The sequence below is a fragment of the Lacerta agilis genome, chromosome 2 (genome assembly GCF_009819535.1).
Source record: "Lacerta agilis isolate rLacAgi1 chromosome 2, rLacAgi1.pri, whole genome shotgun sequence".
Taxonomy (NCBI): domain Eukaryota; kingdom Metazoa; phylum Chordata; class Lepidosauria; order Squamata; family Lacertidae; genus Lacerta; species Lacerta agilis.
This window is the reverse complement of record NC_046313.1, coordinates 108,990,941-109,017,333: the sequence shown is the minus strand read 5'-3', so window position 1 is coordinate 109,017,333 and position 26,393 is coordinate 108,990,941. Positions and strand designations below refer to the sequence as shown.

The following is a 26,393-nucleotide window of genomic DNA, read 5'->3' as shown; positions in this document are numbered from 1 at the left end:
GTCCTCGCCCCCTTTTAAAATGAAGATGCCAGGGATTAAACTTCCGCCAGCAAGCTAAGTGCTATCTTCTTTCATGACTATCAGGGTTGAGCCAGATGAGGAGGAGTGGTGGCAAGCCCCCCCCCCCCCCCGGCGAGGCTGCACCCACAGAAGAACCTGGGGAAATGGAGGAGTTTGTACCTGGAGAAGACTGGTGGCGGCACTCCTCGGAAGAGGAAGAGTCAGATGGAGAGGGGGAAAGACCAGAACAGGAGGAGGAGGAAGTCGAGCCAGAATCAGGCCCTTGTGAGGAGAGAAACAGGCAGGGCCCTTCCCCTCCTCCCTTCTCAGCTTTAGAGCGTAGAGCTGAGAGACGCAGGGAACAATTAGAGGCAGCTGCAACTCGAAAGAGACGTGGTTGCAGGCCAGCTACTTAAGAAAGGCTGGCTGCTCCCTTCACTAGCACCTGCAACTGCTATGCTGAGTGCGTGGTTGCTCTTGCTCGTTCTGTTCCTGACTCCTGGCTTGTTCCTGACTCCTGGCTTGTTCCCGACTCCTGGCTTGTTCCTGACCCTCGGCTTGTTCCTGGCTCCTGGCTTTTCCCTGACTGACTTGGCTGGTTCCTGACTTGGACTGTTCTGACTTCGGCTTCTCTTGACCCCATACTGATACCTGACTTCAGCTGGCTTCTGATCCGGACTGTTCGACCTTGGCTTATCTGACTGACTGCTGAACTTCAGCACGCCAACTTGTTGGCGCCCTAACAATGACAGGCAATTCTGTTTTTGCTGAGGGGGAGAGGATTATGGATTCTTTTCTCTCCCAAATCGATAAAGAGGGGAGAATGAAGGAAAACCCTCAGTTCATAGAAAGCCTGGGGTGCCATTGCCATGTGCCCCTCCCATTCTGAACCTATATATATGAGAGAGAGAAACACACACACATCCTCTTTGCCTGAAAGTTGACTCAGGCGACACACAAACTTTAAAAGCACATCACGCACACATCACTTCACAATCCCGTTAGGATCTGTACTCCGGGACAGACGCCTGCAGTGTCCGAGCTCAGCTTTTGTACGGCCTCCCTGCCGTGTGGGTTCTCTCGTGAGCAGTAAGGGTAGAACTCTGATTGAAGCTTTTCATGCAGTGTGAGCACTTGTAGGGCTTCTCCCCGGTGTGGATCCTCTCGTGCCTAATCAGGTGTGCTTTGTGGCTGAAGCTCCTGCCGCAGACCAGGCAGGTGTAGGGCTTCTCTCCCGTGTGGCTTCTCTTGTGCCTGTTAAGGTTCGACTTCCCGCTGAAGCTCTTGCCGCAGGCCGTGCAGGTGTACTGCTTGACCCCCGAGTGGCTCCTCTGGTGGCCAATGAGGTCCGTCCTGTGCTTGAAGCTCTCGCCGCAGCTGGGGCACTTGTAGGGCTTTTCCCCCGTGTGGATCTTCTCGTGGCGGAGGAGGTGGGCCTTGTGGCAGAAGCCCTTCCCGCACACCGAACAGAGGTACGGCTTCTCCCCGGTGTGGCTCCTCTCGTGCCTGGTAAGGTTGGACCTCCCGCTGAACCCTTTCCCGCAGATGGCGCAGGCGTATGGCTTGTCGCCCGTGTGGGTCCTCTCGTGGATGACGTAGTCCGAGCGGTGGTTGAAGCCCTTCCCGCAAGCCGGGCACTCGTACGGCTTTTCGCCCGTGTGGCTCCTCTCGTGCGCGGCCAGCTTGGCGCTCTGGCCGAAGCTCTTCTCGCAGTGGGAGCACTTGTAGGGCTTCTCCGTGTGCGTCCTCTCGTGGGAGATGAGGGTGGAGCTCTGGCTGAAGCTCTTTGGGCACCGCGAGCACTTGTAGGGCTTCTCGCCCGTGTGGATCCTCTCGTGGCGGATCATGTGCGCTTTGTGGCTGAAGCCCCTGCCGCACGCGGAGCAGGTGTAAGGCTTCTCCCCCGTGTGGCTCCTCTGGTGCCGGTTGAGGTTGGACCTCCCGCTAAAGCGCTTTCCGCAGAACGAGCAAATGTGGGGCTTCTCCCCCGTGTGGGTTCTCCAGTGAGCGATGAGGTAGGACCTAACATTGAAGCTCTTCCCGCAGAGCGAGCACTTGTGGGGCTTCTCCCCTGTGTGGGTTCTCTCGTGAGCGAGGAGGTACGAGCGGCCGTTGAAGGTTTTCCCGCAATGCGAGCACGCGTACGGTTTCTCTCCCGCGTGGCCTCGCTCCTGGGCGAGGAAGTATTTCCTCCAGACGAAGGCCTTCCCGTAGTTGGAGCATTTGTAGGGCTTCTTGCAAACTCTCTTCCCTGCCTGGCTCCCCTGCGGCCTTTCTGCTCTGTACTGATTGGCTCTCCGGAAAACGCTCCCTCTGGCCATCGTAAAGGATGGTGCCCTCGTGGGCTCCACGTGCTTCACACTCCCAGGCAGAAAATCCTCCTCTTCTTTGGCATAGCCATTGCCTGTCGGAAGCAACAGGGAAATCAGGAAACCGCACGTCAATTCCCGCGCAAATGATCGTTCTCCTTAATGTATTGATTACGAGTTCCTGGCAGGGACTGGCAAGATGCTGACAAGTGTGTGCCGGGGGAAGCGGGGCTGGAGCCTGACACAGGAGTGGGGGCCAGTGATTTGTGGGGAACTATTCCGGTCAGGAGGCAAGAGTTATAGAGGCAGGAGAAGCCTCAGAGCTGGAGGCATGGAGCCCAGGATGGATTGGAAGAAGAGGAAGAGGCAGGTCAGGAGGAAAGTGAGGGGGCGGGTGCTTCTCCACCTTCTCCTGCACCTCTGCCTCCCAGAACCAGGAGGGGATTGAACAGGGATGAGCAGAGGACATTTCCATGCAGGCACAGTCTCCAGGTGCGTGCATACAGCCCAGCAGGGAAAGGTACATTCCAGGCATCTAGTATTGTGATGTTTAGGTGCTGACTGAAGACATTTTTGTTTTAAGAAGGGTTTCCCTGAGGGGTGACTCAGTTAGCTATGGAACATACCCAATTAAAACTATTTTGCTGTTTTTAGAATTTGTGAGGGTGGCTTTATTGTTTTTATACTTTTTTGGGTCTTTTTGTGTGTTCGTGTTTTGCTCTTGCACACCACTTTGATGGCTTTGAAGCGCTCCAAGAAGTCGTTACATCCATCACTGAATCCCTCACCTGGCTGGACTCCTGAGACAGCCGCACTTCTCTGAGATGTCTGGAGACTGGAGAGCCAGGGCTCCTCTTCTGGTTCCACCTTTATTACCACACCAGTAAATCCTGGAGGAGCAGAAGGAGAAGATCAGGTGTTGAAATTCTGGCTCAAGGACTGCCAGTGTTTGTGTGTGTGGGGGGGGGCCCTGCATAAGTTGCTGGACTCCAACTCCCATCAGCCTCAGCCAGCATGGCCGACAGTCAGGAATGATGGGAGTTGTAGTCTTAACTGCATCTGGAGGGCACCCTCTGGACCACCCCAGTCGTAACTTGATAGGGTCAGAGGTACTGGCACTGACTCAGGCAGTAGTCTATCACCATCGTGCTTAGGTGCAATTGACAGCCTTATTAATCACTAGCCGGATTTGACTGATCCCCTTTTAAAAGCCAGCTCAGTTGGCAGCCATCACACCTGAAGGGTTGTGAACGTCATAATTTGTGCTCTGTGAAGAAGGGCCTCCTCCTTTTGTCCACCCTGAGTCTCTCACCACTCTGCGAGAGGAGGTGTGTGTGGGGGGTCATCTCACAGCCAGGCTCTTCCCTCTCTTGGGAAGGCCTTACCTTCCTCACAGCCTTGATGATCTGACTCCCAGGGCTCCTCCTCTTCTTCTTCCACCTTCACAGTCACCGCAGGAAGCCCTGAGGGAGGAAAGAGATCTAAGAGGATCTCCAGAAAGACACATATTCCGGACAAATCATATTCTTTTCTTTTAAGGATTTAATCCTGCACTTCAGCCGAAAATAGGACCTTGGGTTTGTGTTCCATAAGACATGGCACAAAAGGAAATGGGATTGGGAGGGAGGAGGAAAAAAAGGCAATATTGGGCAACAATTATTGTAAGACACATACCACCACCCTGCCCAGGTGGTTCTGCTGTTGCCGGCTGCCTCTGTTTTCCCTCTTAGACATAGCCTTGCATTCAGACACTCTCTTCCTTCACAGGGCAGCCGGTTCTGACAGCCTCTATTAAACAGTTCAGAACTGCAATACCTCAAGGACCATCTCTCCCCATATAAACCGACTCAGACTCTGCGTTCATCCTCTGAGGCCCTTCTTCCGTGTGCCTCCTCAGAGGTCCAGAGGGTGTCAACACGAGAACGGGCCTTTTCTAAAGTGGCTCCCCATTTGTGGAATGCTCTCCCCAGGGAGGCTCGCCTGGCACCTTTATATCTTTAGGCACCAGGCCAAAATGTTCCTCTTTAGCCAGGCCTTTGGCTGATTAATATTCTACAGCCTTTAAATGTGTTTGTGGGAGTGGCGAGGGGCTTATTTTTTTTTTTGTGCTTCTATCCAGTATTTTTATCTTTTGAACTGCTTCAAAATCTTCAGACAAAGAGCAGTACAGTATATAAATTTAATTTATCGGTTGAATAATAGCCTCTGTGAGGGGAGAAGAGGTGCCCATCTCAGCAGACAAGATTACTTTGGAATCACAGACACAATGGGGCTGCAGACACAAAGGACGCTATGGGGCATCATCCTGGGTTCCAGAACATTCCAAGACTACAGAATCATTGGCGGGTGTGCGTGTCCGTTTCTGCCCCTGTGCTATCCTCCTCTCTAAGGACCAAAGCTACACATCAAGGCTTTCAAATGCCAAAGCCGACCTTACTAAGGCTTTCTTCCCGAAACATTCAAATCTTAGGTGTTTCAAAGTTGGGGAGAATGTGCGAAACCTGGGGATGATCAATAGAAGAGAAGCGTGCCACTGATTCAGAGTAAGTCACCGGTAGAGGGAGGGGTGTGTGAAGGCAGCGGCAGAGCAAATCCGGTGTTCCTATGGGTCCACACCGCACCAACCTCCCTGCCACCTCACACTTGCTGAGGTGCTGGTGTTGTGGGTCCAGCCCACTTGTACAGCTGCTTCTGGTCACCTGTGCATCTTAGGGGAATCCACCCCTCACCTGAGCAAGAAGCTCCAACAGCCTTGTTTTCCTCCAGGCCTTCACTATCAGGTTCGTCTTCCATCTTTACCAGTACTTCAGGGAATCCTGATCAATACAGGGAAGGCAACAGTGAGTGCCAGCTAGTTTTCTGTGGAAAATTTCCTCTCACCTCCCTCAATACATAACAGCTTTCAAATGAGGTGGCTCCTCCATTACCTCACCAGCGGTGTGGCCTTGAGCCTCATTTTCTTCCCCCCTTTTTGCCACAGAACCCAAGCCTTCTCTCCTCCTCAATAAAATCCAGGAATCCAACTCGGGCTGGAAAACTGAAATTCCTGCTAAAGTGCAGAAGACGCTGACATAATCAGCCGGAAAGTAGGGAATAATGTGAAATGCACCAGAGGGGTGTTCATTTTAACCTCCACGTGTACCTCCAAAGTGTGTGAAGGGTCTTGTGGGAAGCCCCACAGCCTGCTGGCTGTGCATTTGGAGTCGTTGTGCCGGGGGGGGGGGGGCTCGATCCACAAGAGCTTATGCCACAACAAATCTTTCATCATTCCAGGAGCCACAAAACGCTTTGTTGTTGTTTTTTTGCTGCCAGAGGTGAATATGGCCACCCCACTGGAATGCTGGGAAAATCAGGAAGAGGCCTGCCCACAAAGGATGATGAAATTAGGGTTGCCAAACACCTGGAATGTCCCAGACATAGCTGGAATACAGCTGTTGGAAGTGGAAATCTCTGAAATGTCTGGGAAAATCCGGACATATGGCAACCCATGTCAAAAGCCTAGATTTTGCCAAATTTCATTTTTGAGATATTGCACAACAACTTTGGCCGAAAATAATAATAAAAAAACAACCTCAACAACTTTGCCAAAGAAAAGGTCCGAATTTTCACTCTCTGAAATACAGTGGTACCTCAGTTTTCGAACGTAATCCATTCTGGAAAACCATTTGAGTTCTGAAACATTCGAAAACCAAAAACTCAACAGCCGACAGCTAGGCCTCAGGATCCTGCACTCAGCGGAAGCCGCGTGGCATGTTCGACTTCCGAGGTGTGTTTGAAAACTGAAGCATTTACTTCCGGGTTTACGGCGTTCGAAAACCGAAATGTTCGTCAACGGAGACGTTCGGAAACCGAGGTACCACAATATGGCAACCCTAGCTAAATGGGTCCCAGTTTCTTGATTAGATCTTTCACCTGACTGGGCAGTTGGGGAAGTCTTGTTTTCCTCAGAAGTCTGATGATTCAGGGCCCAAGCTTCCTCCTCTTCCTTTATCCTCACGTCAGGGAACTCTGATCAAGAGAAAAACATCAGAAGAAGAAGAGTTTGGATTTGATATCCCGCTTTTCACTACCCGAAGGAGTCTCAAAGCGGCTAACATTCTCCTTTCCCTTCCTCCCCCACAACAAACACTCTGTGAGGTGAGTGGGGCTGAGAGACTTCAAAGAAGTGTGACTAGCCCAAGGTCACCCAGCAGTTGCATGTGGAGGAGCGGAGACGCGAACCCAGTTCCCCAGATTACGAGTCTACCGCTCTTAACCACTACACCATACTGGCACAGGAGGATGGTTCAGTCATGAGTGGCAGGCAGTGAATGTCTGTCTGCTGGTTTCTCTGCCTCCTCCCATTCTGAGCTGCCCACATATTAAGATCATTAGTGAGAAGAAGGTCTGCTGGTGGCCCACACACCTAATGGCACTTGTGGGATGGAGTCCCATGTGCAGGGCCTTCTCTTGCCATTGGAGCACCAATCTCTCTGAGGCATACCTAACCACAACATTGGTGTCGTTTCATGAGCAGGTGAAGATCATAGAATCATAGAGTTGGAAGAGACCACAAGGGCCATCCAGTCCAACCCCCTGCCAAGCAGGAAACACCATCAAAGCATTCCTGACAGATGGCTGTCAAGCCTCTGCTTAAAGACCTCCAAAGAAGGAGACTCCACCACAATCCTTGGCAGCAAATTCCACTGTCGAACAGCTCTTCCTATCAGGAAGTTCTTCCTAATGTTTAGGTGGAATCTTCTTTCTTGTAGCTTGAATCCATTGCTCCATGTCCGCTTCTCTGGAGCAGCAGAAAACAACCTTTCTCCCTCCTCTAGATGACATCCTTTGATATATTTGAACATGGCTATCATATCACCCCTTAACCTTCTCTTCTCCAGGCTAAACATACCCAGCTCCCTAAGCCGTTTCTCAGAAGGCATCGTTTCCAGGCCTTTGACCATTTTGGTTGCCCTCCTCTGGATGTATCTCTGTTCTCAGGATTTTGGGGTGGGTGGGTAAGATGAGGCGCCTGAATTTCTGTCGCTGCTGCTGGTTTTATTGTAAGCGGATTCTGTATTTTGTTTTTTCCTACACTGTTTCAACCTTTCGGTTTACAAATGTTTGCTTTGGGCGGTATAACATTCCTTGCCCTGGGACTTTTGGGCGAAAGGCAGATTATAGATAACTTTTAAGGGATGAATGAATGAATGATCATGATGAAGAATCTTAATGAGTTGGCTTTCTTTCTCCGCGACTACAAGAAGAAAATAAATTCTCGTAGCAGTGGGTGGGGGAAGACCCTCAGAATCAGAAAGTGTGAGGCTCTCTGTATAGTTTCATTGCTAGTGTGAACTAATAAAAAATGAACAAAACCACATTCATATTCAAACTGAATACCACATTAAAATGGCCATCGGTCATGGATATTTTAGTTGAGATTCCTGTACTGCAGGGGGTTGGACCAGATAACACTCGGAGTCCCTTCCAACAACTCTACAATTCTATGATACAAAACAGGTCAGGAATAAACACACGTTGTCATAAAGCTTCATGCACTGAGCCTAAATTGCTGAGGTCCTGAAATTATCTGTAGGGCTGGAACAGTTATTTGCAGGAATCTAACTGGCCTAATATGATCTCGGCTGACAATCAGCATGATCCACCCTGAGGCCTGTGGGTATAGAGCAGTGTATAAATTCAATAAATAAATAAATAAAAATAAACAGAATTTTCCATTCCTGAATGCTTTCTGTGTGTAGGCTATGTGTATCACATATGAGATGGGACTGGCACCCACCCACCATTCATCTGATAGGAAGATTGCGTGACCAAGCAGGATTGAAACTCCCTAGGCACCCATGGGTGCACAGGCAGTTCAATCCTGCTTCCTGCAGGGATAGGATTTGAGAGCAGCCCAACTATCCACATCTCTGCGAGCCCCATAGGACATCCGGTATGGGGCAGATGGGCACAATTTAGGGGGAAACAACCTTGTAGTCAAATGGGAAGGCCTGGTGTTTCAAATTTGGTCTGGGGGGGCCAATGTTCCCTAGGTAACCTGTATCAACCAAATCCATGCCACACCTAGCCAGTCACCTGGCAAGATCTTGCTTTCCTCAGAGCCCTGGGGACGGGCTGCCGGGAGGTCTTCCTCATCTTGTTTTTCTTCCTCCATTTTCAGTGTCACCTTAGGACACCCTGAAACCAAGAGAAAGACATAAGGAGAAAGTGTAAGGATGGAGAAGACCGTGGCCGAGGGGGGGGGGATGTTGACTAGTTTCTGCTCAAATACCAGAGGCTCAAACCCCTCTGGTATATCCAGGTAGGGTTGGGAGAGAATTCTCCCTGCCTGAAACCATGGAAAGCTGCTGCCAGTCAGTGTAGACAATATTGAGCTAGATGGTCTGACTTCGTACTTCCTATGTTCCTAAGAAGAATAGAGAATGGCAGACACATAAAGGCAGAAAATGTTCAATGGCTCCTATAGAGGACTGTCAGCTCCCTTCCTGGTGCTGGTCCAGATCTTTTTAGCAGCGGCCAAAAACCCGAGCAGGTAGCACAGTGGAAAAACTCAAGGCCCGCTTTTCTCCCTGCCCCACGGGAGTTAATGAGAGGTTCTGCATCTCAAAACCTCAAGGTTCTTCAGCTAATAATTCGGTCCCTGAGATGTCAATACTAAAAGCACATTAGAGATATATCATACAGCTGCTGCCTTAACATGGTTAAAAGATTGGATAGATCTGGAAAATCCCGAAACATTAGATTTGGAGGGGTTTGATAACCGCTTTGGGTGGCACTCCTACCTGTTATACGGGAAGGTAAGCGCCCATAAAGGTTTCTTGAACCACATTATAAGAAAGTCCCTGTTTAAAATCTGGACAAAACATAGATGGATGCTGGAGCCAAAAATCCCATTATGGACATCGCCAATAGAAACAATCACAGTGAGGAGGAAGAATATGCAGGGCAAATGGGCAAGATATAGAACATTAATAAAGGAGGAGAATGGAAATATTGTATTAAAAGAGTACAAAGAGATAAGTAATCAACTGACAGGATGGTTACAGTACTTCCAGTTAAATGAAAGGTTCAAGACAGATAAAAAGGAGGGAATAGCCAATAAAACATCTAAATTTGAGGCGCAGTTAATTCAATCTAAAGGAAAATACATTTCCAAAATGTACGATCTGATACTAGAATGGGAAACCAAAGAAGAACTGGTAAAAAGTGCCATGATAAAGTGGGCTCAAGATATTGGGCACAATATTCTCATGACGCAATGGGAGAAACTATGGAAAGATGACATCAGATTTACAGCCTGTATTAATCTAAGGGAAAATGTCATGAAAATGATATACAGGTGGCACTATAGCCCAGTCAAATTATCAAAAATGTTTAAAAATCAGTCGCCCCTGTGTTGGAAATGTAAAAGTAGTTTGGGAACGTACTTCCACATGTGGTGGGAATGTGAGAAAGTTAAGGAGTACTGGGGAAAGGTTCATAATGAATTAAAAAAACTTCTGAAAATCTCTATAAAGAAAAAGCCAGAAACCTTTCTCCTGGGAATACTACCTCCAGAAATTAAGACAGAAAAAAGATCATTAACAATGTATGCCCTCACAGCGGCCAGAATTCTTTTAGCGAGAAACTGGAAGGGAGAGAGTATCCCCACAATATGTGATTGGCAAGCTTTAATGACAGAATATATGCAGTTAGCGGCAATGACGGGAAGAATGAGAGGTCAATTCAAACAAAAAACACAAAAAGAATGGGAAGTTTTTATTGATTATTTAAACCAGTACAGTAACATCAAAATCTCCTGGCAATAGGAAGGTGAAATCTGCGTAGGTACTGAATATCAACATATCATTAGAAAGAAATAGAAGACTAGACTGGATGTAACAAGACCTGTGTGAGAAAAAAAAAAAGGTTAAGATAAAGAAACAAAGAGCACGAACGGAAGTCCAATTTATGTATTTGTATATTGTATATTGTATTAGTGTTGTAAGTTGTAAAATTAATGTAGTTTTTTTACTCCTTTTCTTTTCTTTTTTCCCTTTCCCCTTTTGCTTCTTCCCCTTTTTTTTTCTTTCTTCCTCCCCCCCTTCCTTTTTCCCATTCCCTCCTAATCCCACTCTTTTTTTATCCTTTTTCGTTTGTCCTTTGACCCTCTTTTTAGGATTATTCTTTTAATATTGTTAAATTATGTACGGGTTGTATATAGAGGTGTGTGTGTTTCCTTTCTGTGTGTGTTTTGAAATTGTTATGTATTCTGTTGAGTTATGTGTATGATTTTGCTGTATAATAAAATTTAATAAAAAAAAAAATACTAAAAGCACACTTATTAGAAAGGGAGGCTGGTCCATTAGCACAAAGGGGGCACTGCCAGCTCCGCCTTCTCAGGGGCTAGGGCTCCACCTAGTGTTCGTCTCCCTGCCTTTCACCCTATCACATGGATACCAGCTGCCAATGGAGCTCTACTGAGCTCAATAGCTTTTGTTGATCCAACAGCCACATGATTACTCTGGTGAAATGATTTTAAGCAGAAGCATTGAAGGAGATCCCTGAACAACTGTTCTATTTATCTATAATGACACGTTCTCTGTGCACCTGTCTCTCAGTGGGCAGCTGAGGAAGTCTTGGCGTTCTCCACTCCTATAATTCGCTGTACTGTCCCTATCAGGGGCTTCTGATTAGGGGAAAGATTGGGTGGGTGGGGGGAAAACAGCGCTGAGGAGAGAGATTTCGACCTTTGCAAGCTGCAGGAAGGAATACAGCTGGTTTCTATACAAGAACGGAAGAACATAAGAGAGCCTGCTGGATCAGACCAACAATCCAGCATTCTGCTCTCACAATGGCCAGCTAGATGCCTCTTCTTATTATGGCACTTGTTTTGGTCCTGCTATGGCATGCCAATTGTGAAACGACTTTCCCAAATATTACCAGACTTTCCACATGCTGCTGTTTTTTTATTATTACTACCCGTCTATTTACTAAAGCCCTGTACATGGCCCTGAGTTGTTTTTAAAACGTTTAGTGCTGGACGTTTTCCAATTTGTTTGTTTGTTTTTTTAGTTGAAATTTGTAATATAATTTCAATATATGTTGCATTTTAATTTGACTAGCTGCCTTTTACGTTAACATGATTTTTCCCCCTTTGTATTTTGATGTTGTGAACCGCCCCGAGATCTATCAGCGAAGGGCAGCATAAAAATTCAATTAAAAAATTAATGAAATAAAAGATAGGAATTTTTTAAAAAATTAATAAGTAGTGAGAGCTTGAAAGGTTGTTTTAAAAAAATTCCACCCAGAAGAGAGATCAAAGTTTGCATACGTGTGCCGAAGAGAAGAACAGAAACGATGGAAAATGAGATAAGGTGGATAATATTTCAATGCGTGGGAATGGCTGTAATCCTCAACACAAATCCTACTGAAGAGGGCATAAATAATGCCCTATTATTTACTTATCGCGTCTCTAATCTTGCTCTCCTGCAAGGAGCTCAAGGCGGGCGACATTGCCTCCTCGTCCCCAATTCCTCCTCTCAACAACCCTGCAAGGTAGGCCAGTCTTAGAGAAGGGGCTGCCCAAAGCCTGACTTCATGTCTTGAGTGGGAATTTGAATCTAGGTCTCCTCGCTCCTAATCCAGCCCTCTAACCACTCCACAACACCGTTTTACAATTGTGTGGCACCTTTGCTTAGGGGAGGCGTTGCACCACTTACGCTTAGGTTCGCTTCCCGGGCTCAAAGGATCCTCGGGCTCTCTGCTCTCCCTTCTCTTCCCGGCTTGAAAGACACCCTCACACCACCAGGAATCCTTCAAGAAGCGGGATCCTCAGTGACTTTTCAACCGATCCCTCTCTTTTCTCTTTCTCTCGGGATTGCGCCAGGGATTGCGCTACGACGTCTCCTCGATCACCATCACGGTTGTTTGTGCGCGCCCGCGCGCGCTTAAAAGCGAATCGGTCTTTTTAAAAAAATATTATTTCTACTGTATTCCCCTTTCTCCTCCTCCACCAGGACGCTCAATGGGGAGAGCTGGCGGCTTTGCTCTTTGTTTTCCGCTTCCCACCATGTGATCGAAGCAAAGCCAAGAGGAGGGGAGCGGGGGACACACACACAAACCCTCTTGCAAGGCAGCCCTGCAATAAAAAATATATCCTCCCACTTGGCTACCTGAGCGCATGGATGGAGCGAGGGTGGATGCGCTTGGCAATTGATTCCTTGGGGCTGCTTGAATTCATTGCCTGCGGGGGGAGGCGGCGGCGGCGGCTTTGCAGTTATTTTTTGTTTGTTAGTTTGTTAAAGCCCACCCCCAATCATATATGAAGGTTTACTCTGAAGTAGGTAAAACTGATCGCCGAAGAATTGATGCTTTTGAATTATGGTGCTGGAGGAGACTCTTGAGAGTCCCATGGACTGCAAGAAGATCAAACCTATCCATTCTTAAAGAAATCAGCCCTGAGTGCTCACTAGAAGGGCAGATCCTGAAGTTGAGGCTCCAGTACTTTGGCCACCTCAATGAGAAGAGAAGATTCCATGGAAAAGACCCTGATGTTGGGAAAGATGGAGGGCACAAGGAGAAGGGGACGACAGAGGATGAGATGGTTGGACAGTGTTCTCGAAGCTACTAACATGAGTTTGGCCAAACTGCGAGAGGCAGTGAAGGATAGGCGTGCCTGGCATGCTCTGGTCCCTTGGAGGCATTTAAGCAGAGGTTGGATCATGGCCATCAGCCATGGATGATTTAGTTGTGATTCCTGCGTTGCAGGGGGTTGGACTAGAGGACCCTTGGGGTCCCTTCCGACTCTACAATTCTATTATTCTCGGATTCCAACACTCCGTGATTCTAAACCCCTTAACTCTGGAGTTGACGGTTTGCTCCCTGGCAAATGCACAGGGCTGGGTTTCGCGGCTGCACGCGCCCTGAATATTTTGCGCGCTTTACTCGAGAGTAAACCACTGAACTCCGCGAGTCTTTGTAGTACTAGCACGCAGGATTGAGTTGCTGATCTTTTTCTCCTCGGCCCTTCCTGCTCCATTTCTTGGCCTAACTATGACAAATATATGTAGAATATATGCATTTGGAAACTAAGGCACAGAGGATGCTGATGACGGGGGCCGCTGTCCGTTCAAATTATATTTTAATTGCTGGTTTTAGATATACCGTGATGCATTTTAAGCATTGTTTTTAACCAGTTTGTTGTTATTCTGTATTTTATAACTGATGTTGTAAGCCGCCTTGAATCCTGACTTGGCAGGATAAAAATAGATTAAATAAAAAATAGATTTTAAAAAATGAGAGGCAGTGGGGTGGAATCCAGGCTTTCTTTGAGCTTCTTGGAGGATGAACCCTATTATTTTCTGCCTTATGCACATCACAACTGCATTTTGCTTTGTACCTGGTAACTGATGCCCATTGTTTATGTGTTTGCATTGTTCCATGTTATTCATCTATATCACAGAATCGTAGCATTGTAAAGTTTGAAGGGACCCTGAGGATCATCTAGTCCAACCCCCTGCAATGCAGGAATATGCAGCTGTCCCAGACAGGGATCGAACTTGTAAACTTGGCACTATCGGCACCATGCTCTAACCAACTGAGCTATCCATATGTATCCATATATTATATAAGGGAGCGGGTGACACTGTGGTCTAAACCACTGATCCTCTTGGACTTGCTGATCAGAAGGTCAGCGGTTCGAATACACACAATGGGATGAGCTCCTGTTGCTCTGTCCCAGCTTCTGCCAACCTAGCAATTCGAACGCACACCATTTCCGCACGCTCTGGTTTCCATCACGGTGTCCCATTGCGCCACAAGCGGTTTAGTCATGCTGGCCACATGAACCAGAAAGCTGTCTGTGGACAAATGCCGGCTCCCTCTGCCTGAAAGTGAGATGAGTGCTGCAACCCCATAGTCTCCTTTGACTGGACTTAACCTTCTAGCTGTCCTTTGTTGTTGTTCAGTCGTTCAGTCGTGTCCGACTCTTCGTGACCCCATGGACCAGAGCACGCCAGGCACGCCTATCTTTCACTGCCTCCCGCAGTTTGGCCAAACTCATGCTAGTCGCTTCGAGAACACTGTCCAACCATCTCATCCTCTGCCGTCCCCTTCTCCTTGTGCCCTCTATCTTTCCCAACATCAGGGTCTTTTCTAGGCAGTCTTCTCTTCTCATGAGGTGGTCCTTTACCTTTTCACTTTACCTATTAAATGCTGAAACAAAATAGAAAATTCTTTCCAGTAGCACCTTAGAGACCAACTGAGTTTGTACTTGGTATGAGCTTTCGTGTGCATGCACACTTCTTTATTGTTGATCATTATTCCCCTCCTACTTTCCATCCCAGGTCGCTCATCAGTGGCCGCAATGTTTTATTTGTTAGCGGACCAGAACATCCAGACAACAGAGAAGGTCGCCAGATTTATTGAGAGGGCAATGAGACTAAGGGCCACAATTTGACAGACAACTCGAACGAGGCCACCTTTGAACGGCCTTTTAGCCTGGGGGTTTCATATGATTTATCAGTATTTTTATATATTTGTGTACCCGACTGGTCTTTCTCCAGTATTTTTATCTGTTTTATCTGTATTTTTAGTCGCAATGGCCTGTTGGCTACGTGAATAAAGTTTGATTTGATTTGATTTGATTGTTGATCTTTTGGTTTTTAATTGTCATTATAGATGTAATGATTTTTTTTAAAAAAAAATGCAATTATTTTAAATATGTAATACTTTAAAATATGTTTTTAATGGACTTGTGAAATCGCTTTGAGATGCAATATAGGAAGCAGTCCATAAATGAAATGAATGCATGGATAAAACGTACCCGTATGTTTTTTTTTTTTTTTAAAAAATCATTAATTGCTTCAGGATATTTCATGGGAAGCCACTCGTAACTGAAATAAATGCATGTGTGCCTAGCATGGGCTTTGCCACTGAGCTGAAAGAGAACGAGAGGGCTAACGTGCCTGACAGACAGGCACTCCATTTGAGCACATAGCACAGAAGATGGATTTGCACTGCCAGGGATCTGGTTTGGCCTCAGTCACATGGTGGGAAGCGGAAAAGCAGGCGCATAGGTCAACACAGGCAGGCAGGCAGAAGGAAAAGCGGTGCAACATCAAAAGGGGCACTTCCAAAACATCAGCCCGCATAATAATAATATATATATATAAACCCTCCTGGAAGGCATAAAGCCGAGAAGGGCAGGAACTGCAGATGTAGGAAGGAGGAAGAAAGAGATTCAACAAGACAGGGGAGGGAGGGGGAAACGGAAAAGGGGGAACGGCTGGTCAGGGATGCAGCTGAGCAGGGAGTGATCTGCTGGTGAGAGAGGGAAAAGGGGGTGAAGTGTGGTGGAGGGGGGGAGGGGAGATCCACATATCTAGACACCCTCAATATTGTAAATTTGTGCATTGGAAAAATAATTCCCTGAGGCTTCTGTCTCAAAGCTGATCTCAAAGGGTTTTTAATGTCCTCCTCTGCATTTATATTTTTTCCACTTTGGACTAGACTGGAGGCACGTGATAGATGTGTGGTGTGGTGTGGTATGGTGTGTGCGTGTGTATTATTATTCCCGAGCCCGTGCTCTAAGGCAGGGGCTGCCAACCCTGAAGAAACCTTGACTGGTGTTCAGTTTTTTTAAGTTGGTGCTAGACTGCTCAGCAACTAAAGAAAGAAAAGCGCTTTGCACATGCATAGAGGCCTACGTATAGCTGCTCACTCCATATATCCTTGGCCTGAACACACACACACACACACCGCGGTCTGCCTCCTTAACTGCTCCCAACTGCCATGGTTCAAAATACCAACAGCCTTGGAACGGAATCCCTGGCCTTAAGACCGTTGTTGTTTTTAGCCTTCCTCTGTGGACTCAAGCTTGACTCGTATCATCCGTTGCAAGATCCCTGTTACAATATGACCACCTCACTTTTCCCACCATCCATTTGGGTTGATACTTTTATATCTATGTAGGGCACAGCCCCATGTAACCTTGTCATTTTTCCAGGTCATCCCCACCTGGCCGGCCGCCCTCTGAAGGAAGAAGCGGAAGCTGCGATGGACACAGAGATGCCTCAGGTAGGGGGGTTGGGGCTGAGTGTGGGATACCTGGGAGAGGGGCAAGTCCTGTATTGAGAAACAAGAGCTCAGGGCCCAGATTCCTCTCTTCTGGCTGAGTTGAGAGGGGAAATCGTCAATTCCTTGGCAAATTCCAAAGCATCTCGTACAATCAGAATGGATGCAGAAGTAGGACTGGCCCCAGGTATGCCTAGGATGGGACAGCAATTGGTACCCACTTCCTGCAAAACCAATCAATCAATGAATCAGTGTTGACTTGACTTAGTGCCCAAGATCACAGTAAAGTGTTGGAGATCAAGTAATAGAAGTTTGAACCAAGAGCTGGAAAGAAAAGCCCCAATTCAAATCTCAGGATAGGGCTGAGCTAAATGTGATTTGGGCAGTTCATAGACAGATTCTTGTGCTGGATTTTTTTTTGGGTGTGTGTGTATGGGGGGGGGGGGAGAGAATAGCAGCCAAAGCATACACACACCCCCATGCCAAATAAAGGACTCTGGTGCAGAGGGAGGGAGTTCCAATGTTTCTGCCCTGAGGGTAACTTTGGGAGAGAGGGTGATATTAATTAGGACAATGGCATTAAGGGGTTAATCCCACCTTCCCCCAGCACTGCCATCCTGATCCAAATTGGTAACAACACTCATTTTAAAAAAATTGTAGGAGACCTGGTTGTAGGTCTGCCATGCTGATATCTACTTGAATGCTGTTCAGTGGCCTAAAAAAACAACATCCCGTGGTCTGTCTTCTTCTTAAGCTTAGTTTAAAGGGTTGTTATAAGCATTACAGAGGAAATGGGTGAAACCCAACTAAGTCAATCTTGAGGGCAGAAGTCAGTGAATTCATCCATCTATATCAGGTAGTCTCCTGTGAGTGCGACTAACCATGGATATCGGCCATTGGACATAGTTTGCCTGGCTGTTTTTATTTAGGCAATTTATAAGCTTGCCCTTCTGCAAAAGGACTTTCAGCATGGTGTACAATTTAAAGCAGAAGTGGCAGAAATCACAAAAACCAAACAGCCCTTGTTGCTTCCAGACAACCTGTTTAGTAAGCGCATGCATCCTGATTTGTTTGCAAGATTAGACGATGTGGGCTATTTAATGAGCATTCACACATTTATGGCATCAAAGCAAGTGTTATCCCACACTTTCCAGTATTTCCCCCATCCTTTTCCTTATTACAAAACATCTGTTCTTTTGGGTGGGGGAAGCCGGGTCTCTGTGCAGGACCTGCCAATCAGCTATAATTGCTTAATCTGAATTTACCAGTACAGTCATACCTTGGAAGTTGAACGGAATTCGTTCCGGAAGTCCGTTCGACTTCCAAAACGTTCAGAAACCAAAGTGTGGCTTCCGATTGGCTGCTTGCAGCCAATCGTAAGCCGCTGAAGCCGTGCCTGACATTCGGCTTCTGAAAATCGTTCAAAAACAGGAACGCTCACTTCTGGGTTTCGATCCTTCGGGAGTCCATTTGTTCGGCAACCAAGGCATTTGAGATCCAGGGTACGACTGTATGTGATTGGATCCCATGCACAAATAGCAGCTGCCCAGAATAAGGTTACCAGATGTCCCTGTTTCCCGGGGGACAGTCCCTGGATTTACAAATCAGTTTCCTGACAAAATTCATCAATTTAGTAGGAAGTTGAAAAGTGTCCCCGGATTCATTGGGGGGGGGGGGGAATCTGGTAACCTTAGCCCAGAAGCATCCCAAGTCATAGTTATCTGTAGCAACAGGGAACTCAGTACCGTATTTTTCTGTCTATAAGATGCCCCTATGTATAAGACGCTCTCTATTTTGGGGGACTCATATTTAAGAAAATGGCGTGGGGAGATGGCCCCGTGTATAAGACGCCTCCTAATTTTTGACATTATTTTTTAAGGGAAAAAACTAGTCTTATACACGGGAAAATACGGTATTTGCATCACACTTTCCTTAAATGTTGCTATTTCCTTTCTTTCCAGGGCTGTGTGGCTTTTGAGGATGTGGCTGTGTATTTCACAGAGAGTGAGTGGGCTTTATTGGATACACATGAAAAGGCTTTGTACTGGGATGTCATGCAGGAAAATTATGGGCATGTGGCCTCTTTAGGTAAGTGCCCTTTTTTCTCAACTTTTGATAGGAAATGTAATGCTCTTCCCTCCCCTCCACCCCTTTATTTCATTCAGAAATTCATTTCCACACACACTTCTGACAGTCGAAACAAAATAGAAAATTACTGAGTTTGTTCTTGGTATGAGCTTTCGTGTGCATGCACACGAAAGCTCATACCAAGAACAAACTCAGTTGGTCTCTAAGGTGCTACTGGAAATAATTTTCTATTTTGTTTCGACTATGGCAGACCAGCACGGCTACCCACCTGTAACTGGAACTTCTGACAGTGTGGGACTTGTTCTAGGAGAGAGGTACTTGTATCTTGTAGCACAGAAAGCAAAGTGTATTATAAGGTGTCTGGTATTAGTACACTGTTAGTTCCTAACACTGAAAAGATATCTTTTGGGGGTGAATGAGCTCTTAGTTGTTGGATTTTTACTTTTACTTTTCTTATTTGCATTTGTTAATGTTTTGAAATTCAATCATAACAATTTGGGGCGGGGGGAAACACATACAGTGGTACCTCAGGTTAAGTACTTAATTCGTTCCGGAGGTCCGTTCTTAACCTGAAACTGTTCTTAACCTGAAGCACCACTTTAGCTAATGGGGCCTCCCGCTGCCGCCACGCCACCGCAGCCCAATGTCTGTTCTCATCTTAACCCGAGGTACTATTTCTGGGTTAGCGGGGTCTGTAACCTGAAGCGTCTGTAACCTGAAGCGTCTGTAACCCGATGTACCACTGTAAAAGTTAATCATTAAAATAATAAACTGTAATAGAAAAAAAATATCTATTAAGATACCGTTCATAAAAAACAATTTGTTGTTGTTGTTCAGTCGTTCAGTCGTGTCCGACTCTTCGTGACCCCATGGACCAGAGCACGCCAGGCACGCCTATCCTTCACTGCCTCCCGCAGTTTGGCCAAACTCATGTTAGGTAGCTTCGAGAACACTGTCCAACCATCTCATCCTCTGTCGTCCCCTTCTCCTTGTGCCCTCCATCTTTCCCAACATCAGGGTCTTTTCCAGGGAGTCTTCTCTTCTCATGAGGTGGCCAAAGTACTGGAGCCTCAACTTCAGGATCTGTCCTTCTAGTGAGCACTCAGGGCCGATTTCCTTGAGAATGGATAGGTTTGATCTTCTTGCAGTCCATGGGACTCTCAAGAGTCTCCTCCAGCACCATAAAAAACAATAGAAAAAAAAATAGAAACTTTAAATACAGGCTTGTTGAGTGAACTTGCCCTGTGCTTACTTCAAATTCTTAATTCCCCACAATTTCTTCGTCTTTATTTTTTCGTCAATTTTTATATGGAAGTATATGGTAGCCAGTGCAGTCACGCCAAAATTGGTGTTATATGCTCTTGACTATCATGCTCTGGGCAGAACCATCTTCGAAGGCAGCCCCACATATTACTTGAGTTTCTTCTGTTCCCTGGGCAGGTTTTCGAGTTGTCAAACCCAACTTGATCTCCCAGCTTGAGCAAGAGGAAGACCCATGGATCCCAGACCAGCCAATTGTGGAGGAAAAGGAGATCATTTTGGAGCCTGACACAGGTGAGGAAGCTGAGACACCACCCCAATACATATTGAATCCAGTACAGTGGTACCTCTGGTTACAAACTTAATTCGTTCCGGAGGTCCGTTCTTAATCTGAAACAGTTCTTAACCTGAGTTACCACTTTAGCTAATGGGGCCTCCTGCTGCTGTTGCACCGGCGGTGTGCAATTTCTGTTCTCATCCTGAGGTAAAGTTCTTAACCTGAGGTACTACTTCTGGGTTAGTGGAGTCTGTAACACAAAGTGCTTGTAACCCGAGGTGTTTGTAACCTGAGGTACCACTGTATAAAGGTAAAGGGACCCCGACCATTAGGTCCAGTTGTGTCCAACTCTGGGGTTGTGGCGTTCATCTCACATTAATGGCCGAGGGAGCTGGCGTACAGCTTCCGGGTCATGTGGCCAGCATGACTAAGCTGCTTCTGGCGAACCAGAGCAGCACACGGAAACACCGTTTACTTTCCCGCTGGAGCAGTACCTATTTATCTACTTGTACTTTGACGTGCTTTTGAACTGCTCGGTGGGCAGGAGCAGGGACCGAGCAACGGGAGCTCACCCCGTCGCAGGGATTTGAACCGCCGACCTTCTGATCAGCAAGCCCTAGGCTCTGTGGTTTAACCCCACAGCGCCACTGTATACATTGGGCTAAACTCTGGAGCACAGTTTTGGGTTCTGCCGCTGTCTATGAAATGTCCCTCTTAACCATACTCTTTCTGACATATTTCCTGTGAAGCAGAGATTCCTGATGTGATAATAAAGCTGGAAGAAGAAGAAGAAGAAGAAGAAGAAGAAGAAGAAGAGGAGGAGGAAAAGGAGCAGCTTTGGGTTCTGGACCACCAGTGGCAAAAGACCTTCCCAGGTACTGCCAGATCAGGTGAGGAGGGAAATTAGGACCAAGAGGATGGCTAGACGGTACGTTGCTTTAACATGATACATATAATAAAGAGGATGCAAGATGAACAAACACCAATGAAAGCCAGTAATAATAATAATAATAATAATAATAATAATAATAATAATAATTAATAATTATAATGCAACCACAATAAGAAACATCCTAAAAAATAATAAAATAGTGAGCGTTTAAAAAAAAATCCAGGAAGAGGAGGACCACAAATAGTTATGGTAAGATAGCAATAGCATCCATCCTCCGAAGGCCAAATTGGAAAGTTTTTATGACCTTCTGCTACACCGTTGAGAAGGGGGAAGATGAACTTCCCTAGGCAGGTTACAACCAGATTACAAATCAGGGGAGGGATCTGATAAGTCAAATGATAAGTAACTCTTGAACAAAATCCTTGCATTGCAGGGGGCTGGACTAGATGACCCTCAGGGTCCCTTCCCACTCTACAGTTCTATTCTGATTCTCTAGTTGTGCCAGTGTGGTGTAGTGGTTAAGAGTGGTAGACTTGTAATCTGGTGAACCGGGTTCGCTTCCCCGCTCCTCCACATGCAGCTGCTGGGTGACCTTGGGCTAGTCACACTTCTCTGGAGTCTCCCAGCCCCACTCACCTCACAGAGCGTTTGTTGTGGGGGAGGAAGGCAAAGGAGAATGTTAGCCGCTTTGAGACTCCTTCGGGAAGTGATAAAGCAGGATAGCAAGTCCAGACTCCTCCTCCTCCTCCTCCTCCTCCTCCTCCTCCTCCTCCTCTTATTCTTCTTCTCTACATCTAAAATAAGCTGTTGGAATATTGGCACCTGAACACTTAGTTTTACCTCTCCTTTCCCTACCCCCTTTGATTCAGGATTTCCTGACCTCGTAATAAAGCAAGAACAGGAAGAGGAGCCGTGCGTCCCAGAACACCCAGGAGCTGACGAAAATGCGAATGCTGCTGCAGATCAGTCAGGTGTGGTAACAGTTCATCTGATTTGGGGTTCACCACCAGGTCTCGATGATCCTTAATTTTAAAGGGTTTACGTGGGCATTTCTCCCCAGGGCCCTCGCTCTTGTTCTGCAGGTGCACAAGACGATTGTGGGAACATAGCAAGCTTCTCCCTGATCCTATCTCAGACCATTCCCCCACTCCCTTTGCCCAGCTCAGTATTTTCTCCTCCGATCAGCAGTAGTTCTCCAGGGGCACAGCCTGGGTTCTTTTTCAGACCTATTGGGGATAACTGGGACTGTACCTGAGAACTTTCTGCATAAAGACTGGGATGGTACAGTCCCTTTCACACCAGGCCCTCCTGGGTCCCTTGCAACCTGGAACTGTCCAGATGTTTCAGCCCCTGCCAGCACAACTATCCTGGACGGAGCTTGGCCTAGGAACCATACCTGATCTAAAAGTCTTAAAAATCACAGCTGCCGGACTTTTATGTGCACAAAAATGGAAGGACACATCATTACTAACAATGGAAGAATGGTTGTTAAAACTGACGGACTTAGCTGAGATGGCGAAGCTGATGTGTTTGATCAGAGAAAAGGCACTTTTCTTAAATTTTGGAAACGTCTCTTAAAGACTTTTTGTGTGAAAAAGAAAATGAGGATTGAAGATCATGTTTGTTTATAGAAAGTGGCTTTGTTGGGTGTTATATTGGATTGGACAAAGTGAATATTGTTTTTATATAGCAGACAGATGAAGAATTATATGTTCTCTATTTTCTATATCTTATTCTCTCATCTTTCTCTTTTAACCTCTTTTCTACTTTTTAAACTTTCTTTCTTTTTCTTTCTCTATTTCTTTCTCCCCCCCCCCAATCCCTTTTGTGATTTTATTGTATCTAGATAAAAGTGTTGGTTTGTTTGTTTTTTTAAGGGAGAAGATATTAGGTTTTGTATTTTCTCTGTAAGCCTTAATAAAATAAAAGTCTTAAAAATTATAAAACCTTCTCTGATCTTCCTTCTAAACAGGATTTCCTGGTATAATAATAAAACTGGAACTGAAAGGAGAGACCTGGGCCCAAGATTTCCAAGAAACTGAGGAAAGGGCAACTGTTTCAGGTGAGGCAAACCACAGTGCCACCAGCAGGAAACAGGAAGAACCTTGGCAGGAAGCTAGTCTCCACTTGCCAAATAAAAAGAAGGTGCCTGGGAGACTAAGAAAAGGCTAAAGTGACATACCACCCTCATGTCTTTTCCCTTTTGGTTGCCAGGGCCCTGAGGCAGAGAGGGGAGAAGATCTGCTATGCCCTTTTATTGTTGTTATTATTATTTTTGTTTATTAAATGTGCATGTCACCCTTCATCCATAGATCTCAGGGTGATTCGCAGCATAAAATTACAGTATTAAAAACCACAGAATACGTAAGAAAAATAAGAAAAACAAACAAACCAATGACCCCCTCTTCCCACATTTAAAAGGGCACCGGGTGCCAATCAGCCAAAGGCCTGGTTGAAGAGGAACATTTCCACCTGGCCCCCAAAGGTGTATAATGAAGGCACCAGGTGAGCCTCCCTGGGGGGAGAATTCCACCTCCTTTTTTTCTTGGAAGTTCCAGTCAAACTGCACTGGCAGCATCGATCAAAGTGAGGATCCCTTCTGGTTCTCTCGAAAGATCTGCACATAAGGTGTAGAAAAGCTGTACAGAAAGGATATCCATAACCATCACCGCTTGGTCAGGTTTGGGGCTTTTTTTCAGCTGGAACTCGCCAGAACTCGGTTCCGGCTCCTCTCAGTTGGGCGCCATTGCCATTACAGTGGTACCTCGACTTCCGAGCAACTCGACTTCCGTATTTTTCGACTTCCGGATGACCTCCGGAAGTGACAAAATGGCCACCGCTTCCGAAATTTTCAACTTGCGAAGGGAAAGCGGCGGCACGATACCTCAACTTACGAAAATTTGAAAGCGCTTTTTTCGACTTCTGAATTTCCCCCCCGTTCCGATATGGCGCCTTCGACTTACGAAGATTTCGACTTACGAGCGCGCCTTCGGAACGGATTAATTTCGTAAGTCGAGGTACCGCTGTATAAGTAAACAAGGGAGGTGTTCATGGTGAGTTCCGCTACCTCTTTTTCTATAAAAGCAGCACTGGTCTGGTTGTCCCTTATGGAAGCCAAATTACCTATCTTTATCAAGTAAACAAAACAGTGAATTGCCACACGTTTTGGCTGATGACTTCTTTCCTCAGGAGACTAACTAAGGCAATATATCTCTTACTGCTATCACAATTCTCTGTTTATCCGAACAGGCAATGGGTACATGAAAGAGGAAGGCTACTTCCCACCGGAAAGCACTCATCAAGTGGCAACGGGTGAGACATTCATGGGAATTGCCAAGGAGAGAGTCTTCAAGTATCCAAAGAAGGCCGAGGTCTCTGTGAAAAAAGGCCAAGCAGAGAGGCACCAAGGAAATGCCTCTGGAAAGAGAGTGGGAAAGACTTTATCTCGTGGGGGAAGTGGCATCAATGAAACCAAACTCCAGAAGAGAATCCATAAGTCTGGGAGAATGCTTAAAAAAGGAGAGGAACCATATAAATACCTAGTTGACGATAAGAGATCTGGCTGGAGATATTACCTGATGACCCATGGGAAGGGCCATGCAGGAGAGAAACTATATACATGCTTAGTCTGTGGGAAAAGATTCTTTCGGAGATCACATCTTATCAGACACAAGCTAAATCATACAGGGGAGAAACCATATACATGCTCAGTCTGCGGAAAAAGCTTCAATCAAAGATCCCATCTTATTAGCCATGAAAGGACCCATACAGGGGAAAAGCCATACCCATGCTCTGTCTGTGGTAAAAACCTGAGTCGTAAGGCACTCCTTATAAGACATGAGAAAATTCATACGGGAGAGAAGCCTTACAAGTGCTCTGAGTGTGGTAAAAGCTTCTGTCAGAGCTCTGGCCTTGTTGCGCACAAGATCACCCACACAGGAGAGAAACCATATGCGTGTTCAGTCTGTGGGAAAAGCTTTAGTCGCAAAGCAAGCCTTATCAGACATGAGAGAATTCATATGGGAGAGAAACCATATACATGTCCGGTCTGTGGTAAAAACTTCAGCCAGTGCTCCGGCCTCCTTCAGCATGAAAGAATTCATACGGGAGAGATCCCGTATAAGTGTTCCATCTGCGGGAAAAGTTTCAGTCGTAAAGACTGCCTTCTGGGACACAAGGGAACCCACACGGGAGAAAAACCATATTCGTGCTCTATCTGTGGGAAAAGCTTCAATTGGAAAAGTTACCTGGCTGTCCACGAGAGAAGCCATAATGAAGAAAAGTCGTATATATGCTCAATCTGCGGGAAAAGCTTCAACCAAAGATCCAATCTTCTTAGCCATGAAAAAACTCATACACAAGAAAAAACGTGCACGTGCTCTATCTGTGGTAAAAGCTTCATTCACAAAGTAAGCCTTATTAGACATGAACGAGTCCATACTGGAGAGACACCCTATAAATGTTCAGTGTGTGGGAAAGGTTGTAGCGGGAGAACTAATCTTATTTCACACGAAAGAACTCACACGGAAGAAAGGCCTTATGCCTGCTCATTCTGTGGTAAAAGTTTCAAGCAAAGATCCAACCTCACGAGCCACGAAAGAATTCACACCGGAGAAACTCCCTTTATGTGCTCAGTCTGTGGCAAAAGCTTCAGCTGTAAAGCAAATCTTCTTGGACACATGAGAACCCATACAGGGGAGAAACCGTATTCGTGCTCAGTTTGCGGGAAAAGCTTTGGTAATAAATCGCAAGTGGTCATACACGAGAGGATTCATACGGGGGAAAAACCATACACCTGCTCAGTCTGTGGGAAAAGATTCAAACACAGAACGAGCTACACCGAACACCAAAAAATCCACACGCAGGAAAAACCGTACACATGCTCAGTCTGTAGCAGAAGCTTCAGTCGTAAGGAGCACCTGATTATTCATGGGAGAATCCACACCGGAGAGAAGCCATATTCATGCTCGGTCTGTGAGAAGAGTTTCAAGCAGAAGTCAAGCCTTACTTCACATGAGAGAAGCCACACAGGAGAGAAACCACATACATGCTCAGTCTGCGGTAAAAGTTTCAATCGCCGGTCAAACCTTATTCATCATGAGAGAATTCACACAGGAGAAAAACCACACCAATGCACCGTCTGTGATAAGAGTTTCCGGAGTAAAGCATACCTGAGGAGACATGAGAAAATCCATGTCAGATAAGGCAATCCATATGGGAGGAGGGGCAGCGATATGGGGAGAGAAAATTGAAGTTGGTAAAAGATGATTAAATAGAAAGAAATTATATATATAACTCTAAACCACAGCATAGCACTATAGGAATGAGTCTGCGTGGCCAGCATTTTTTTTTTTTTGAAAATTACACTTCTGGTTTTGTTTGTTTTTTACTGTCCACAGTAACTTGATTTGTCCAAGGCAAGAATTGTTAGCTCTTAACTATGTCCTTAGTATAATATTAACTCTGGTTTTTAGGGAGATATGTCAACATCGTAAACCACAGTTTGGTC

At 46.2% G+C, this 26,393-nt stretch overlaps 2 protein-coding genes across 3 annotated transcripts; one reads left to right on the top strand and one right to left on the bottom strand.

Moving 5' to 3' along the window:
• Positions 1–923: 923 nt before the first annotated feature.
• On the bottom strand, positions 924–12,174 carry LOC117042693 (zinc finger protein 883-like). Its single transcript, XM_033142296.1, has 7 exons — positions 12,014–12,174; positions 8,388–8,489; positions 6,222–6,317; positions 5,039–5,125; positions 3,695–3,772; positions 3,098–3,199; positions 924–2,404 (listed from the first exon to the last, which is right to left on the bottom strand). Exons 2-7 carry the CDS (start codon positions 8,464–8,466, stop codon positions 1,044–1,046), a joined length of 1,803 nt encoding a protein of 600 aa, XP_032998187.1. The 5' UTR covers positions 8,467–8,489; positions 12,014–12,174; the 3' UTR covers positions 924–1,043.
• Positions 12,175–15,380: 3,206 nt separating this feature from the next.
• Positions 15,381–26,183, top strand: LOC117042645 (zinc finger protein 271-like). 2 transcript variants are annotated; one of them, XM_033142216.1, is made up of 8 exons: positions 15,381–15,617; positions 16,300–16,370; positions 18,329–18,455; positions 19,896–20,009; positions 20,742–20,867; positions 21,754–21,855; positions 22,857–22,946; positions 24,134–26,183. In XM_033142216.1, exons 2-8 carry the CDS (start codon positions 16,350–16,352, stop codon positions 26,086–26,088), a joined length of 2,535 nt encoding a protein of 844 aa, XP_032998107.1. In that variant the 5' UTR covers positions 15,381–15,617; positions 16,300–16,349; the 3' UTR covers positions 26,089–26,183. The 2 variants fall into 2 exon arrangements, with proteins under 2 accessions (XP_032998107.1, XP_032998108.1); XM_033142217.1 differs by having other exon boundaries at positions 15,382–15,617; positions 20,745–20,867; positions 24,134–26,180.
• Positions 26,184–26,393: the final 210 nt, after the last annotated feature.

Bases quoted from the DNA above. Each gene is read 5' to 3' on its own strand.
- LOC117042693 (XM_033142296.1), bottom strand. From the start codon at position 8,466: ATGGAGGAAGAAAAACAAGATGAGGAAGACCTCCCGGCAGCCCGTCCC. The intron at 5,126-6,221 runs GTGAAAGATCTA...TGTATTGATCAG, and splicing joins TTCCCCAACTGCCCAGTCAG to GATTCCCTGAAGTACTGGTA. The intron at 3,773-5,038 runs GTGAGGGGTGGA...TTCCTCCCTCAG, and splicing joins TGTTGGAGCTTCTTGCTCAG to GGCTTCCTGCGGTGACTGTG.
- LOC117042645 (XM_033142216.1), top strand. From the start codon at position 16,350: ATGGACACAGAGATGCCTCAG. The intron at 20,010-20,741 runs GTGAGGAAGCTG...TTTCCTGTGAAG, and splicing joins CATTTTGGAGCCTGACACAG to CAGAGATTCCTGATGTGATA. The intron at 21,856-22,856 runs GTGTGGTAACAG...CCTTCTAAACAG, and splicing joins TGCTGCTGCAGATCAGTCAG to GATTTCCTGGTATAATAATA.